Here is an 18,412-nt window from a genome sequence, read left to right on the forward strand (position 1 = left end):
AGCTTCCCAAACCCGTGTATCATTGGGTGCTTTTTAACTCCTTGAAACACAAGCATAATGAAAGAAATGGGAGGTGAAGGTAAAGCACATTCTGCTGTTTAAGTGACTTTGCTATGTGCGCAAACATTTGAGCCTCAGAACAGAACCCACTGTTTATCCCATGTTATCTTTCAAGAAAAAAAGCATAGAGTGAGGGAATGTAAGCAACTGTGTTAACAGAGAATGAAAGCAGAGAACGGGGTAACTTCAGAGCATGCTTTCAAAGTAAAACAGTGCTCAGCACACAGACTCAGGATCTGTAGAGTGTTTTAATTTTTAGCAGAGAAACACACATTAGGGTAGAATTTTAGGCAGGAAACCTCTCTCATTTGCTTTCTGTGCTTACATCTTCAGCATAAACTCTACATAAAAGAATAGACCTTTCCTGTCTTTGACCTCTAAATAAAGCAGTAATCAATACTCAGAGCATGAGGTTCAACACAAGGTTTACAGTTAGTACTGGAACACAGGATTTACTCATAGTGAAGCTTTTTTCTTTATTACTTTCTGTGCACTTTGCACATCTCTGAGAAATGCTGGATCAGTGAAGATACCATCAGAAGCCAATAACATTCTACACATGCATACATACATGCTGCAATTACAGATATCTGCTTGCACTGCTTTTCTTCATTTGTTCTCTTAATGAGAAATGCAGTCCATCTAATCGGTACAAATCTGATTTCTGCATCTTCAAGTCTACTTGCAAACAAAAAAACCACAGTGGAACACTGCAAATCCTGGAAAGACAGACAGTGGGGCAACAAACTTTGCACTGCTGAGGCAAAAGAGAAACACAAGAATTTTGTGAATATAAGCGCTATTATCTTTAAAACACAGGAGGCATTGAAATAAACATCACAGGCATTGAAGTGCTGCTAAAAAAAACCTCACTCACTTATATCTCCATAGCTTTTGGCTGGCAGCAGAGTAGAGCACCTTTGTGTCTGCTCCTGCAGGGCATTCGCTGTTACCAAGCAAATAATACAGTACCTGAAAGGGAGCGTATTGCCAAGGAAAGAGTTGTTTATGAGCAGTTACAAACAAGTATGTTCTCTTAATGCCCTACCGTTGTTCATACAACCTCTGGTTTAATTTATTATTATTAATACTTGGTAGTCAAAGACTCTTCTCTGTTAATTGTGCATTTTTTAAATCAATATGATTAAAAGTGAATCTACTGCACATCCCTGTGATGGATATGGTAAGAATTCATTTTGCACTTCCCCCAAGAAGGTCCCCCAGCCCTACATTTTTCTACATCACAAAGACTTCTGCCATCATTACTGGGAAGAGACCAATCTTAGCTCCTAAATGTGTTCAAGCGGCCCACTCTGCAGGACTTAATTGCATCAGAAGTTCCATCCCTTGCAGTGGAAGGGGATATGAGTTCACTGTGTGGTCAATTTTCCACAGAGGTGATCCTGAGATTACAAATAGTTGGTAAGTCTGGAACTGGACAGTTGCAGTTCCTAGGCCGCATTAAAACAAAAGGATTCATGTACATAATTACTTCATTCCTATTCAGCATAACATTCAAATACAAGATAAGCATGAGAACAGACAACACTGAAAGTGCCTGAAGCGAGGTATGACTTCACTTTTAAATCCTCTGGGAGCATAAAAGGTAATTTTTATGCAATAAGTGAATTTTCATTTTAAAACGTGCATCTGGGGGGAGCTCTATCATTTCCCTTTAAAAACTTCATTTCCTAAGAATGAACAGGCCATTCAGCTCTGAGAGAACTCAGAAGTCCCACTCCTGCTCTTAAATATGAGACAAACCCACAGAAACCAATTTTTTTTAAACACATAACCTTCAAGAATGGATCAGAGTTAAGCAAAGTCGTAATTAAGTCCACCAAAAGAATCCGTATCCTCAAAATCTGCAGCCCAAACCTAGTTTTAAAACCACTGATAGTGACAGCGATATATGACACATATAATCTTCCTGGGGAAAAGTAAGACAAAACTACATCAAAACCTAACTGCAATCTGAATAGCCAGCATGTAAACAGAAGATCAAGAGCAGCAGTGCAAAAAATGAAAGAGTAAATAATGAGAGTGAAACAGAGATAGTCTATACACGCTGAAACTCATAAATAAAGCTTTGTAGCTATTTCTGCTTTTCCAGCTGGAAGTGCAGTTTAGTAACACTGGCAAGCTGACTTTAGTAGAAAGATTTTAAAACCAAGTCAGAGTTTGTTGGCTGGCCCTCTGAAAAATGACTGCTGCTCCACACTGCAGGACTGAGGTGACTTAGGAAAAACATCTGCTTTCTAGTACTGGCACCTGACACTGATGTGACACTTGAGCTGACCTGCAGGACGTGCTGAACTGAGTGTACCCAAAGTGGGAATTCAGCTGTCAGATTTCCCAATGGCTGTTAGGAGGTCCTCAGAGATTCCATGTAATTAAAAACTTTGGTTCCAAATGGAGAATAAGATCTGTTCTGTGGAGGTGATTGTCTACAGCAAAAACATTGCGTAGAAATTGAAGAAAAACAGACATGAAAATCATCATGACCAGGAAAATGTTTTGATTCATAAGTAAAAGCAAAGCAAAACCTCCATCACCTTGAAAGAAAAAGTGACGTTCTGAGAGAGGAGCAAGATTGGATTCTATTGATCTTAACCGTGAAAGATGCTGTCCTTCAATTTTGGTTTCCTATGAATGATTCATGCACAAAATAACTGAAAACATACTCCTCTACAGCTGCTCCCAACAACGTGGAAAGTAAAAGCCAGGCACAAATAAAAACCAAAAGGCAAACATTTAGAAACAACAACCACCTCATATGGATGATGAAACATCCCGTCTCCCATTTCTTTACATTGTGACGCCCCATGAAAAAGCAAAAAAAAAAAGAAAAAGGAAAGAAAAAGAAATGGAAAGCTCAACTTGTGAAATATTAAATGCAATTCATACTACGGAGGAATAGCTCAGCCTTTTAGCTAGGAAACAGTCTTTCAATAGGTGCTTGGTTACTTGCTGTCTTGCAAAAACAATTAGTCATTCAAGCAATTAAGAAGGTAAGTATCTCCTAAAAAGGTTTTGAACTTTTCAAGCCCTAAACGTAACTGCTATAAACCTAGACTGTTCCTGAGTGCAATTTCATCATTATACTGCCTCTCCTCGTGAGATCCACTGTATCATGTGTTGTAGATTCTTGATGCTCTTTTAGCTGCAGTCTGAGCTTCTGATGAATTCTCCTCTTGCTCCTCAGACTTCTTATGGTTTAGGAATATGTCTGACTTTAAGAAGCGGCTGTAGCTGTCGTATTTCATGAGATTGAATATCTGGTAAGAGGAGACAAAAATACAAACAACAACGACCTCATTAAAACTACACTTTAAATTAAAATGACAAGATATGAATTTACTTTGTTGTTCTGTTAGTAATGCTAGTACAGGAATTACTAAAATCATGACACTGACTGCACGTAACAAACAAGACTGTAGGTTTCACAGTCACTGCTTTGCAATTACGTCCAGATTAGCTTAAGAATCAGATGACAGTTTTCATGACAGCCAACAGAAAACCTATCCAGAGGAACGAAACAGAGCTGAAGAATGACAGGTACCTTTAAGTACTATTCTCCTTTAAGTACTGTTCTAACTGCATTAGTGCATTACATACACAGAGTGCTGAGAGAACTGAAGGCCTGCCTGTGTTTTTAGAGCCAGCATACATTCAGCCTGGAGGCACGGCCTGGGAACAGCTTTTTTCTCTTTCAGGGCCCAAGTTTAGGCCCACACATCTGCTTTCTCTTCTATTTGTACCTATTTCAGACAAAAAAGCTAGAACTCATTTGGAGTTTTCTAGGGAAAAAAAAAACAATGAACAAAAAAAGGCTTTGGAGACGAGGCTGCAGTCTGGTCAGTCTTAAGACTGGGGCTATATTTTGCTTGGTCTTAAAACAAGGAAGAAAAAAAGAAAACCTCAAAACTATAACCAAGGCAACAGTAAAGTCTACACTTCTGCCTATTATTTTACTGGAGAAGCCCCCCTGAGCCATCATTCATGACTCATTGCATTTTATTGTCCCAAAGTAACCAAATTTCCAGGAAGAATTCCTGGATTCCAGCCCGCATGTTTGGATAATTCATGTGTGGATAACTGGAGCTTTACCTTCACAGGCCTTGCTTCTAGCTGAAAGTACAACTGGGCAGTACAACTGCTTGCAAGGAAAAATAAATACCCATGTACCTTTTCTTATTTTTCCACCCACATCGTCAAGGAACTTGAACAGACACAGGAAGACAAGCAAACAGAACTTTACTTTTCTGGTCAGTTCTGGAACATGCCCTGTGCATATTCCACATAAATGATGAAAAATACTTTACTAACCATCACTAGTTTTACCTATGGAAATATTTCAGTTAACATTTCAAACTGTGGGAGTTTTGAAGACTAAAAAATAATCCCAGAGCACCTCGATATTGACCTAAATTAATAAAGATAAGCGAGGTCAGATTACAATTGGTAGGGCTGGCTAAATGCAATATGTTTATATTGATCAAATCAGCTTACAGGGAAAAAAAAAAAGCTGTGAGGAAGACACCGCCTATTAAAATGTCTTAAGTCAGCAAGAGCACTGCGGGATCAAGATCTTCTCTGAGTCCCCCTAGAACTGGTAAGCCAAATGCACAGAACAGATAAGAGTTTATAAACGCATGCAAAAGCCAAATTCTCTGCTTCCTCCCTTGCTCTCATCACCTCTGCAGAGCAGACAACACTTACCCTGCAAGTATTTTGACATCTACACATTTCTCTGAATCACTTCAACACCCTTCAGCAACAACTGCCTCCAAGCAGTACATTCAAGGCTACCCTGCTGCAAACAGAAGCAATGCCCATTTAAATCACTAGGTCTGCTGGAAAACTGAAGTGCTTGCTACCATCCGTGTCAGAAACCAAACAAGCTCTGGATGAAAAGTCAGAGCTTCTGGACTCTGAATTTTTATACTTCATACAATGCCTGTAGCAGTTACAACAGCTCTTTAGAGATTACATTTTAAGTGTATGTATGTATATACACACACACCACTCGTCATAACTTTACAGGAATCAAAAACAAGAGGATAACTCTATTAACCAACAGCAAAAACCAGAAGCTTCCCACACTGGAAACCTGTAACAGCCCAAATGTTCTGCATTCTGGTTTTAAAGTTTCCCACACTAGTGGGGCTCTCCTATCACTGGGCTAGCATGTTTTCAGTTCTGAGCTGACTAACCCCTGGCTGTTGACATGCACACTCATTTGTAAAGCTGGAAAACATTCTAACTCTGGTAGCCTGTCCAGCCACACTCATAATCATGTAATCACTTACCCTGATCTGCAGTGCTTACAATTGCCAGAGTACTTTCTCTCTCTTTTCCCAAGTCAGAAGTTCTTCCATAAAAAAATGTTGCTTTTTCACTTGGAAATTGAGTTGCAGACATTTCCACTGCTAATGACTGCGAATCTGCCTGAAGAAACAACAGAGCCTTGGACCCTCCCTCACTTCTCCTTTGGTCCTCCCTCTCGATCAGTTGATCACCTCTCCTGATGGATCTATCGCCCTGCTAACACTGTCAGTGCCCAGTGTGAAATAGGCCGAAATCGGGGTGCTGCATCTCCACACACATAAAAAGAAAGTAACATAAAGAGCCAAAGGGAACACACAGCTCGTCCTGAGGATGGCACAGTAATTAAACACAGTACAGACTGCAAGTGCTGGAAAGCTGCAGATGAGAACAACTCACTTCATTACCTGGGACTAAGCTAACAACTAAGAAAATTTACCACCTGCAATACAACACTTAACTTCTACCGGACCTCCCAAGTTCTGTAGGAAAATACAAAGCAGAAGCCAACTCCTCTTCTAAGCCAACTCTTGTGTGTTACAGAAGAGGAGGCTTTTCAGAAAATTTCATTATATTCACATCAATACCAAAACAAAGCAAAGAGAAGAATCTTGAGCTCTCAAGGAAACCAGTGGCAACTACAGAAACAAACATCAGCAATGACTCAGCATAAGAGAATAGACAGGAAGATGCAGGCACAAAGTTAGTCACTGGGTGACTCTCAGGCTACCAGCGGAGGAACCCAGGAACAAACTTCATCCATTTTTCCAGGACAGTCCTGAACAGGAACTCATTTGGCTGCACTGAGCCTCCTTGCCAAGTGGCCCTAACAAGACCTGGGGTACCAGACATGCGCTGTCTGCGTTAGGACCTCTGTGGAGGAAAGGAATCAGCTCCGTGCCTACTGATTTTTGTTTCAGCCTCGGAGCCAAATTGCTAATTCAATCCATGTCATTGGTAGCAGCAGTAGGCAGAATCCTAACTCTCCTATTTCAGATTGTGCTTAGAAACCAAAGTCCACTAAAAGCAGACAATAGCTAAGGAATATGCAAGTAGAAGAAATCCTTACCTGATCCTGCAGCTTCTGAAACATTAGAGGGTGAGGTGTCTCCAAAATTGTCTCATTCAGACGTGACTGCCCTTCAACATTGACTTGGGATGAAGCTTTATTTGACAGGAAGGTCATGTATATTTCTTTAGCTTTTTCTCGCATCTACAAAAGGACACATTTATTTAAAGATTATAAACTGGAAATACTCGCTATATTTGTTAAACTGTTATTGGCTACTCCTCTAACTTACTTCTTGAGGTTCACATCTTAAAAACAAAAGAGCCTGAGTTGAAAAGGAAACAAAACAAAAGTACTTACCTATTGGTACTGGAGAAAAACCATCTCCGCAGGCCACCTCCTGCCCTGACATTAGCAGAAGGTGGGGGTATTCGGCACTTAAGTTAAGCAGGAGCTGTGATGTTGAAATCTGGCTAAAACCATGTAAAGCAGTGCAAAATTGCACATAATTAGCAGCAATGCCCTGTCTTCATTACTTAAAAAAACTATTTTTATTAGTAAATAATTGGGATGTGCAAAAACTTGGAGGGAAAAACAATACTGTGGAACCTTACTCTCACTGTTGGACAACAAGTAAGCAAATTAGTCCATAACACACGCTGCTTCTAGTCAGCCTTGTAATACAGCTTACACGCATTGTCATAACCGTGTTTTTACCTCAGGGCAGCTCACACGCAACACTGCGTACAAGATCAAAAGAAACACAGCTGCTTTTTGGCCAACAATAACGAGAAGACTCCAAAGAGGCCCTGAAAGCTGATAAACACGGGTAGGTGTTACTCACACAAAGCAGTCTGCCCTGATTTCAGTGGTCTTCTCCTGCTGAGTCAGTAACAGTGACAACATTTTGACCATACCTGTCATTATCCCTAAGGTTCAAAGCAATGTCCAAGGTGCCAAAATCCTTTAAAATTAAATGCAAGCCCATCAGATAAGAGAAAGGCAGGAAGAATACTGCCAAATAAGCCTTGCTACAGCATTCCAAGCTTACCATGCTGAAAGCAAGGCCTGATGAACAGCAGGTGCAGTAAGACAATTAGCAGTCAGTATCTGTCAGTAATCCCCATCACATTTAACATGCAACTGTCTCCAGACCAGCACAAACTAAAGGACTATCTTTGGCAGGCAGTGAGCTTGAAGGAGGAAGCACTTAAACCCTTGCCCATGAACAAGTCATGGAATTCCTTTTATGTTTTACAGCTGAGAATCAACATTTGGTGATAATTAGAAGAAAAGCAACATGTGTTTGACAATTTGTAACGCCTACAGTTAACTCTCTGTCTGCTGAAAGGGACACATTTTCCAGAAGGACTCCTTCTTAAAACAGATTATTCATCTGGTGAATAAATTCTTTTATCTCAGGTGCACCAGGTCACAATTAAGTGACAATTAAAAGGCCTTGATCATTTCAGTTTCACAGGTCAGGGGACACTGGGTAAAGCAGGTCTGTTCTACATGAGCAATTAATCTGTCTGAAATGTGGCCTCTTTAACTAAGTGGACATCATGGAGAAAGAGCAAATGAAGGCTTGAAGGGAAATGTGAGATAAAAGAGAAGTACTGTGAGGAAGTTAGAGAACATGGGGGGAACGAGGAGACTGTGTGGGAGGTTGGTGAAATGGGGTGGATTTCTGGATTTTGTGAGGAAGAATTGTCAAAGAAAGGAAGCGAAAGCACTGTGGCGAAGGGGGGTGATGTCACTGGAGAAGAGCAGGAGAGCTGACATTACAGCATTGTAGAGATATGGTAACACAAACTTGACCTCTACAGGTTCTGCTTCATGTGGAACAACTGTTAAGCTACACCTGTGTTCCAGCAGTAAAGCAGCAGTTTAACAAAAACTAGAAAAATAAATGAAGTTACAGTTAAAGCTGCCAGTAGGTTCATTCATTCCTCAAATGACACACAGGGAAAGCCATGTTACCAGTTCAATGGGTGGAACTCTTTGCTCTGCATTACCCTGAAGTTAATGCCTCCGCACAGGGGACCCTACTCTGAATTCTAAACACCCTCCTCACAGGTGGCTATCGAAGGACTTCTGGCAGTTCTCACACCTGTGTGCTTGGCCCAGCATCCATGCCAGGACCACATTTGGAAAACAAAGTACTGTCTACAGAAATCCCCTTCACCATCCAAATGTATTTGTTCCCCACTCGGTTATTTCTGACTTCCTTTCATAAGATCAAATTCAGCTCTCAAGCACATGCGGTTCCCAAATGAGGTGGATGGAAGTCCCAGAGCTCTTCAGCACAGCCTCCAGCCATTAGAAGCTGTGTAGCGTGACCCAGTCCTGTGTAACTGCTGCCACATTCCAGAGTAGTAGCAGAAGGAACTGCTGAATATGTATAGAACTGTAGAAACATTTAGGTTGGAAAAGACCTTCAACATCATAAAGTCCAACATCCATTTTTGTTCCTCCACAAAACTTACTGATATAATTAGGTGAATTTCTGCAATATTTGAGAAGATGCTTTGTTGCATGAAGTGTAGTTTTTAAAGCCCAGTTGCAAGATAAGAAATCTTTAAACCTTGGAAAGTAGCGCAATGGACATGTTTATTATTTGGTTAACAATCACAAATGCAACAAGCGCAGGACTGACCCAAATAAAATATTTAAACATCATTCACTTATTGCCACCACTCCCGTCTCAATAATTAAACACACGTCCTAAAATGGGGATCATGTTGGTGGCAGCAAAGCTTGCAATTTACAAGTAAACTTGGCATAACTTCTTCCCGATCTTCACTAAAATTTACATTTCTATTTTAACTTCAGTTTTAAGGGAACAACATAGAAAATATCTTTTTTTTCTTTCCCCTGAACTACAGAGTTATTTCCTGAGCTGAGAGTAACAGTTTGTGCTTCCATGCTACAAGAAAACAGGCTGAATTCAGTCCACCCAAAGACTTGGCTAGACAAGTACTTGCTGCCTGACTGCAGATACTGAACATCGCCCCTGAATCCTGACATACGTGTGCATTTTGTATTAGCTCGCCAACATGGGAAAACAAAAATGGAATGGTACGGTCTGACCTCCACTCCTGCCTTCTTCTGGGATCCTGTCACTACTCTAGAGCCGATACAACAGTCAGGAGCCAAGCTGCTCATTGCCAGCAGTTCCCCCGGTTCCCTGTCAAGCAACCCTGGCTGCACAATGGCTCACATTCAAGAGGAAGGGAGCAGAAAAGATCTGCATAGCATCTTACAAAATCTGTCTCTGTGGCGTTGCCGTAAGTGAGCTTTCTAGGCAGAGTCCACATGGCTGTGGTTAGAGCAGCAAGTTCAATAAACTCAGTCTGGCTTGAGGAAAGGCCTGGCCTATTTTCTTTGCAGGGCAGCACGGTAGCGCTGCAATTTGCAGCCAATAGATAGCATGATTGGAGTGAGCCTGCACCAACCTGCAGGGAACAGCATGGAGGGACAGCACATTCACACTCACTGAGCCCAGCACCTTGTTGGGACACCAGCCTGAGCAAAACCAAACTGCATAGAAGGGACAGTGAGAGCATGAGGCACAACAGATAATTAATGCACTGGTCTTTGTGCGAGTTTCAGCTAACCAAGAAACAACCCACGTTCATGTCAAGTAATGAGGAGTTTATTTTATACTTCAAAAATGGAACTGATTTAATCCAGGTTAAACTGAAATCTGCTTCCTCTGACCAAAATCTGAGCTCTTCAGAGCTGGCTTCTGCAGTAAGATGCTTCTAATGAGAAGCAGGTTATAAACGAAGTGAGTTGTTTTTAGAATACTTTGCTCTCATTACATAGATACAAAGCCATTTCTGCAAGAGTCACTTTCAGAAGACATATTCCAGCTTATTGCTCTCATAAACAGTGGAAGGATTTGTACTTTCAGTGCTTTTTCTAGTCATGTAAATTGTCTAATCAAAGTCACCCATAAACAATAGCTGCAAAAACTTATTGCTAGGCTGTGTCATTCCAAAGCACATTTATTATGCCTGCTTGTAATAGTTTTGCCAGTACTAGACTCCAAACATCATTATTTGCCATATGCTGCAATGATTAGTACTGAATAATTAAGCTGAATGGAAATGAATCAAGTCTCTGTCCATTTGTTGGGCAATCCATTCAAGTATCCGCTAAGCTCCTATCTGCATACAGCAATTTACCATCTCCTATACTGGCATCTATGATCCTGTAATAGCTAAAAAGATGGAAACGATTTAGCATGGGGAAAATACTATTACTAACCAATTGCAAAACACGGAACCTTACAGGAGGATCTTCTGTTTTACATTTCCATGCTAAAATCCACCACTCTGTCAGTGTCAGACCCCTTGGCAGGGACATGGCGTGGAATACACAAAATAAAAACCAACACAAATCTGCCAGATCAAAGTTAAAAAAATAAAGAAATCACCAAACTGTCACAGAAACAGCCACGTTCTGGGCTCAACTCAATGCAAATAAATATTTAAACAAAATCTAAATGGTTCCTCATCCTCTTTGGTAATTGGAGAAAGCATTTTGTTTTGGTATTGTAAAACATTTTGTTTGTGCTCTTTCTTGTTTTCATACTTGTGTTTCAAGAGCAGTGTTGTGTATTTTCATGTAGCAGCCATTAAGTTTTACAATGTCATAAATTCAACATCCTTATGTTTTCAAACATGATGCAGTGTCACTCAATTAAACCTCTTGCTACTCCAAAGCAACAACAAAACGTTCAGTTTTCCTAACAGAGGAAACTCGACAACTTCAGCTTTTTGTTTCCATCTGAAATAAAACCAACTTTGTTTCCAAGCAATTCCAGCAGGGTAACTTCAGTGCCATTCCTTCCAGTGCATTTATCTGCACTCCTAAGAAGCACGTTAAGCTCCATCTCTGCTGTGGAACCCTTGTTGATGATAGAATTTATTGAGGAAGCATACCTGTTTTTTTCCCTGTGTTTTCTTGAATTCTTCGCATGCTAACCAGAACAGAACGTTTTCTTCGCTGAATTCTTTCTTTAAGAACTCCTAGGGAAAAGAAAAGTCAACAGATGTTAGAACCCAATTTCTCCATTGTTTTTCTCTCTTCCTCTTACAGCTATTCAAACAAGATGCTGCCCAGGGCTGGTTTTATCATGGCACAAGTTTCCATAACGTGGGGTAACAAAACCACCGCACAGTGCATCAAACCCTACTGAACAAACAATATACCCAGCTCTTGAAAAGCACATTCCAGGAGAACACGAGCTCCATTTAAGAGCTCTGTCTCAGAGCTTATCAGTAACTCACAAGAAGGCTTCCTGCTTCTCCCTTAAATAACATGAATACTTTTATAGTTATTACTTAAAAGGAAACCCAAAAATGTACAAATCCATTTGCAGGTGAGTACAACGATCCATTTTAACTTGGGCAGCAGTGCACTCAAGATTCCTGTTTAGTCTGTTTCTGATTTACTAATGAGTAAAATCTCTACAAACAACAGAGTTTCCAAATATGAAACCAGTGGCAATAAATTTACTTCAGTAACTAAAGCAGATGTATTTCCAGTCTCCAAACAGTGTTTAAACAAAGAACATCCCCCAAAAGTGCAGCATATTTTAAAATCAGAGGGAAAAAGCACATTAAATTTATGTATAAAAAGCAACGACTGAAATATTTATAGCTCCAAGACTTTCAGTTTTCACTTTCAGAGTCAGAAAACGGAGATTAAGTAATGCGAGAAACTAATTGGAACTGAGAAATTGTTACAAGAATTCTAAATCACACAGTAATTACAGCGCTTTGTAATTCTGGCTTACGTTGCTTTTCAAACCAGTCTGAGAGGAAACAATTTTATCCCAGGCTTTTTATCAGTGCTCAGTCCAGCAAAGCCATACTTGACCACTAGTCCTTACTCACGCAGCTAATCCCTCCGACTTTGGCTAAAAGGCCAAATGAAGCCTCAGACCTGCATTCCAAGCTGCACGAGCCCGTCTGTAGCCAAATTAAAGACATTTTTTTCATCCAGTACAGCTGCTGCAGCACAGAATAAGCTACACGGAGCTACCAGGCTGAGGGGCAGTTTGTAACTGCTTAAGCAAGGGCAATACATGGGAATAAGAGCGTAGGATCAGCCCTCAGTAATTAATAATGCTTGGCAAGAGTGATCAATTGCTCAAGGATTATAGTTTATCTAACAGTAACTTGTTAATCTGTGAAAGAGCTGACTGATGCAGTTAGAAAGATGCAACCGAACATCTTCTGTCTGCCTTACGAGAGCAAACAATTCACCCCATCAGCAGCTCAGCGAATGCCACAGCTGTAACTCTGCCGCCTCTGCTCAGGGTATGCAATTAGAAGGCTGCAAGCTGGGAACCTACAGCACTGGCACAACTGCACCGTTTACGCTGAGGCTCATTCATCTTTAAATCCTAATGTTAGTTTACATAAATATTCATAGGTAATATAGCAACCCTAAATCGTTTAACTCCTTCAGGATCTTCAAGGAGGTTCTCCAGTGACGTGGCCCATTCTGAGGTTCCTTTCGAGCTCTGGCGGCTGCTGCTGGGGTGACCCTCGCTGTCATTTATCTCTGGAAAAATTGAGAAAAGCACCATCTCTGTTAGAGGTGATTAATAGCACAGGCATCTCTTCCCCGTTCCCCTGCGCGCCTTCGGATTACAGCTGCTCTCTTGAAAGAAAACACCATAAAACTGAAAATAAACACATGCACATATCTGAATTCTTCTTTGCATCTGAAGAGGTAAAAACGTCTTGCAGCCAGATAATCCACAAGCACATCAGCAGGCACTGACATTGCTTTATGGGAGCTCAAGCACCTTTTGCATGTGGGACACAATGACCACAGCCTGGGCAGCAGAAGGATCGCGTGCCTTTGTTCTGCAGTCAGTGACATCGGCCTTATAATCAAATCCTGGTCAGTCACACACACTGCATTTATTTTTAAGAAAAGAATCACTGCAAGGGAATGGGAAGAAACAAAATGAGAAAGAAATGCAGTACTTTGTTGAGCAGAACAAGTCCAGCACGTTAACTTACTCTAATGGGAGGAAAGAGAGCTGACAGAAGAGCTTCGTTCCAGCTGAGCCAACCTGCATGTGGGCACGCAGTAGCTGGCTGGGTTCTGTTTGCTTCTTTCAAGTCCCCTGAGGTTCTTTTTTCTTACGGTGAGCTGGGCTGAACCCAGAACTTCTCAGCCTGCCAGGCATCACCCAGCCAGGACAGACAGCACGCAGTTCTGCACAGTTCTATCCCAGGGATAGAAAGTACATCACATTCAAGGCTGGCGATGCCAAAAAACTGTTTGCTGGCTACGCATCAGAAGACCAATTACTTGGGAAGACTCCAGGATTTCTACTGCTGATCTGAAGAACTCCAAAACACACACAAAGAGCTCGGCCTTCTCTCCTCTTACACTCACAGTGTCTGCTGAAGGCAGCAGAAGTGCAGGCCACGAGGAATCAGGCACTATTTAGGGTCCCTACACACCGAACAGACGCATAAAGCTCCTACAGTAACCAGTACAGCTGCCATTTGTTTTCATAACCCCTGTATTTCTCCCTACTGGCTTATTGGAAATAAAGATCTTAGTTACTTCCGCTTATGTTCTCTTCAAAACCCTTCCTCCGCCCTGAAACAAAACCTCAGCAAGTATCTCCAAGAACTATCTTTGCAGAGCTATACTATCAGATACCCTTTTCAGCTGGCAGCTATGCTTAAAACACTACATGTAAGTCTCCACGCCTGCATGAAAAGGTTCAGGATACAAGCCAGGGAGGTTTATCCTGTGGGTAGGAGCTGAACCAGATCTGCCTCTGAAGCAGCAGTACCTACAGCCCCGCATAGGAAAAGCTACAGCCCACCCACCCAGAGCACACTGCAGGCTTAGAACATGACACGACAGCACAGTGAATTACCTGCTCCTCATTCAATGCTCCCTCATGCAAAAGGATGTGGCTCTCGATCATCACTTGCAAAATTCATTTTAGGAATGTGACTCAAAGAATCTGTGCATCAATTGCAAAACCTGTGTTGTCCCAGCAGGAACAGTGAGGCACGCTGAGCAGAGCACAGCTGGCTCTGTGTGGTGGCACCAAATGCAGGTGCTCATGGCCTGAAGAACCAGGCCGTTCCTTTATTAAACATGTCATTTAGCATGGAATGTGCAGGAGTGAGGTTTTATTTCTAGAGTTCCCTTTCCAGCTTTAGGCAGCTTTTTTTTAGGCAGCTTTTAATGATGACTAACCCATTGGAAAAACATTTATTCCAATGAGCCAATGCAATGCAGGGAAGCACGCCATAAGAACCTAAAAGCATTTTCTGGTCAGGGCTGGAACAAGTGCTTTCATGCACCCAGGACACCGCTGGCCTGCTTTCCTCTGGCTGCTCTCCCTCTTTTCTCATCTGCCCAAGGCAACTCTCTATTTCCCTCCAACCACCTCTCACCCCCAGCCTACACAGCACGACCCAACCCCACCCACTAACATTCCCCCATCATTTTTTTCCCAAACCTGCGATCTTTTCCACTTCTCCCACCACCTCCTCCAGCTTTAACAGAGAGAATTTAGACTCTGAAAGGGCCATCAGCCCACCCACACACACACACAGGGCAGCCCACCAGGCCAACAGCACAAGCAGCCTGAGTGCTTCTCTTAGGCTGAGCACCACCACCAACATCCCTTCCCCTTCAGCACAGCCCTAAGCTGGCTGCACGTGGCATGTGACAGGAGGAAACACCCCGAGATGTTATCAACGTATTAGAAGTGCTGGAGGTTTTATTACACCCCATCAGACGGAGTTCTGAATACAGAAGCACAGCCCAATTAGGATCGTTACTTCCCGCTCCACGTACGAGTTTCATTTAGCAAATTTAATGCCTAATTTCTACCATTACTTAAGACTTCAGAGGAAGAAGGTTTTCCCCACGGTAACCCCCATGTTCTTAAGACATCACTAAATTAACCTCAAAATGATACCTCCTCTGAAGTGCAGCTTTTATACAGATAGCTTTCTTCTGTTAACATCACCTGGTGATAACGTGACATCATACACACGTGGAATAATGAACTCGATACCAACATTTAATAACCCAACGGCACGTGTTGGGTGAGGGAGGCTGGCATTGCTGTTACTGAGGACTGGAATGCACGTGGTAAATAAATACACTGTGCTCCTTGTTTCTTAATGCCACAGGAAAGCACTCACTATCTGTTATACAGAAGCACAGAGAGGCAGCCAGCCCCACGCTGAACAGCACAGCTCGGCCTCTGCTGAAGCACACTTTGCACTGAGCACACAGCCGTCCTGCCATGCACAACAGCCAGCAGCCGTACCAACACAGCAAGTGATAAAGTGCTTATCTTAACCGCACCGTCACTTTAGAGAAGCAGCCCATGCGAAGCTAGCAAGCACTCAGCTGGACAGCTGCATCAGGGGAGAATCTGACAGCAGTTTTTCCCTGTCACACGGCAATATTGCCGCATCAAGCTGTGGATAAAGGCTCATTGTAAGGGGCAGATGTAACGCCAAGCGCAGTGCCAAAAACACTGCAACGGGCAGTTGAAACAGAGCATCAAAAACAGCCAACAGCTGCATCCATCAAACGCAGGCATGAAAATACACAACTCACCGCCAGAACTCACAGCTCTGGTCACAAAACACGTGGAAACCCAACCTGCTAGAGGTACGGAGGCAGATTGAGCTGCAGCACCGCCCTGCATAAGGACCGTGCGCTGTGACAGCGCCCACACGGTGCGCTCCGAGCAGCGGCACCCGCAGCGTGCAGCTCACACCTGCCTGCTGCAATGGGCAGCTCACACCTGCCTGCTGCAATGGGCAGCTCACACCTGCCTGCTGCAATGGGCTGCGGGCACAGCGCACGACAGAAGCAGCAGGCTCACAGCACGGCATCGAGAGAAGGTTTCTCAGTGTCTAATAGACTTCTAGAAGAACTCCTGTACGCACCACACGTGCTCCTCCCTGTTCACCTGGATGCTTCACAAAGCTGCGAACTTGGTTATGAATTACCATCTCCCAGCACCGCGTCTTCTCCTGCGGTCACGGCAGCCCCACCAGCTGCAGCCGTCAGTCTGGAATTAATAATCCCGGGTTATGAAACACACGAAAGCCCGCGGCCGGCCGCACACGGCGAGCTGCTCCCCGAGCCGACGGGTCCTTGCACGACGCGGCCCAACGTCCTCTTTCGACCGCCGGATTCCACTTTTAACTATGAGGAAGGAAGCGAAGGGGCCGTTCTGCTTCTGGAGCATCTCTGGGATCGCCCGCACCGGGCGGACGAACGCCGCGTTCGGCTTCTCTTAGCAAGACGGCGGCGTTGTTCCCCGCCGGGATCCTCACTTCCACCCCCGCGGCTCGGCGGCTCGCAGCCCGCCCTCCTCACGGACTCTCAGCGTTCCACAGGCGGAGCATCCGAGCCCTCCCGGAGCCTCGGCGGTCCCTCATCGGACTCGCGATCGGCTCCCGAGACGGGCGGCTCCGACCCGCTCATCCCGCGCCTCGCGGGGCCGCCCGCTCCCTCACAGCGCCCACCGGCGGGAAGCGCTCCGGCCCCGCCCGCCCGCCCTCGCTTTCCGCCTGGCACGGCCGGTGCGGAGCGGCCCCGCGGCGTTCCGGAGCGCTCTCCCCGCTTACCTGACGGCGGGCGCTTCCTGCTGAGCCGGCTGACGGCGCGGTTGAACATCTCTCGGGGCGGCCGCGCGGCCCCGCGCTGCCCGGAGCCGGAGGGGGGCGGCCGCGCCTGCCCCGCCCGCCCCGCCCCAACCGCCGCCTCCTGACGGGCGCCGCGCGCCGCCTCCCGCCCGCGCCGGAGGAGCCCGGGGGCGGCCGTGAGGGGGGCGGCCGTGAGAGGCCCGGCCGGGAGCGGCGGCGCTGCCCGCTCGGCTGCGTGGCGGTGCGGAGCCTTTGCGGAGCAGGTGTGAGAAACGCGACGCCAACCCACAGCTCCAACTCACCGCCTCAGGACATCAAACACGGCTGTGCCGGGCCGGGTGGCACAGAAGATACCGTCTGTGCACTTTAGGTACGTTTAAGTCAATGAAACCATACCACGCCATTGTATTTTATGTTCAGCTTTTATTTCTGCTTTCAACACTACTGGAACATAGAACAGCTCTGAAGAGGATGCTGGTGGAAAACGTTTCAGACGTGCCCAAATGAATCAGGAGCAAAAAGGGGAATTTGTTTATCCAGCTCATCTTGACCTTGGAAAAAAAAAGCCCTGATTCACTGCTCTGTTTGTGCTGCTTTGATTAAAGCACAGCACAAAGAATTAAGGTGACCATTTGTGTTTTCCTTTACATTGAATCTCCAGCGCCCATCCACGGCTTCACAAAATAAAGCAGCATTTAAAGGCTAAATACAGAAAAGCAGTTCTTCGTGGTCAGTCTTACAGCAATGAAGTACCTGAGGTGGCAGAACAACGTCCATTGGTTTGCCGAGAAATGAAGAGAGAAATGAGCATCACAAGTTAAAAACATTCCGAGTCCCTCCGTATTAAATGTAATCAGGGCTGACAGCGGGGGGGGATAAAGACACCGGGATGTGGTGAGTTTTATCCAGTCCAAACCTGAAGATCGAAAGGATAAAAAAACAAAGGAGAATTAACACGTTTTTAAAATCACTCTGCAAATATCAGAACAAATATAGGAAGGAGAAACCAAAAGACTCACAACGCGGGGGAACCACCGTCATCTTGCACAGACCAGCACAGGGGACATTGAAAGCGGTACCTGCAGGCAGTGTTTCTGCTGAGAACCAGGTGGCAGCGCAGCGTGGAAGGTGAACTGTCTGTGGACACTCCTCCACTTCTGGAACAAGCTGTTATGAGCGTATTGCCAATTTATTGCAACTTGCTGAGAACGTCCCTGGGAAGGAACCTGAGTGGTTTCCTGGAACTTCCTATTCTTATCCCACGGAACACATACATCTCCATAGCAGGCAATGGCAATCTAGGAACAATAAGCTAAAAAGTCAGTTTAAAAGTCAG

General features: G+C 44.2%; 1 protein-coding gene across 3 annotated transcripts; it reads right to left on the bottom strand.

The window, feature by feature from the left end:
• Nucleotides 1–2,897: 2,897 nt before the first annotated feature.
• On the bottom strand, nt 2,898–17,173 carry RGS10 (regulator of G protein signaling 10). 3 transcript variants are annotated; one of them, XM_072340424.1, is made up of 6 exons: nt 17,059–17,161; nt 16,395–16,496; nt 12,861–12,979; nt 11,350–11,436; nt 6,458–6,601; nt 2,898–3,338 (listed from the first exon to the last, which is right to left on the bottom strand). In XM_072340424.1, the coding sequence occupies exons 2-6, from the start codon at nt 16,435–16,437 to the stop codon at nt 3,192–3,194; spliced, it is 540 nt and encodes a 179-aa protein (XP_072196525.1). In that variant the 5' UTR covers nt 16,438–16,496; nt 17,059–17,161; the 3' UTR covers nt 2,898–3,191. The 3 variants fall into 3 exon arrangements, with proteins under 3 accessions (XP_072196525.1, XP_072196526.1, XP_072196524.1); XM_072340425.1 differs by lacking the exon at nt 16,395–16,496 and having other exon boundaries at nt 12,876–12,979; nt 17,059–17,173; XM_072340423.1 differs by lacking the exon at nt 16,395–16,496 and having other exon boundaries at nt 17,059–17,173.
• Between the last annotated feature and the right edge of the window lie 1,239 nt (nt 17,174–18,412).

Source organism: Excalfactoria chinensis, chromosome 6 (genome assembly GCF_039878825.1).
Source record: "Excalfactoria chinensis isolate bCotChi1 chromosome 6, bCotChi1.hap2, whole genome shotgun sequence".
Taxonomy (NCBI): Eukaryota; Metazoa; Chordata; class Aves; order Galliformes; family Phasianidae; genus Excalfactoria; species Excalfactoria chinensis.

Bases quoted from the DNA above. Each gene is read 5' to 3' on its own strand.
- RGS10 (XM_072340423.1), bottom strand. From the start codon at position 17,107: ATGTTCAACCGCGCCGTCAGCCGGCTCAGCAGGAAGCGCCCGCCGTCA. The intron at 12,980-17,058 runs GTAAGCGGGGAG...CAATTTTTCCAG, and splicing joins CAGGAAGCGCCCGCCGTCAG to AGATAAATGACAGCGAGGGT. The intron at 11,437-12,860 runs GTTGCTATATTA...TCTTTTCCCTAG, and splicing joins AAGGAGTTAAACGATTTAGG to GAGTTCTTAAAGAAAGAATT.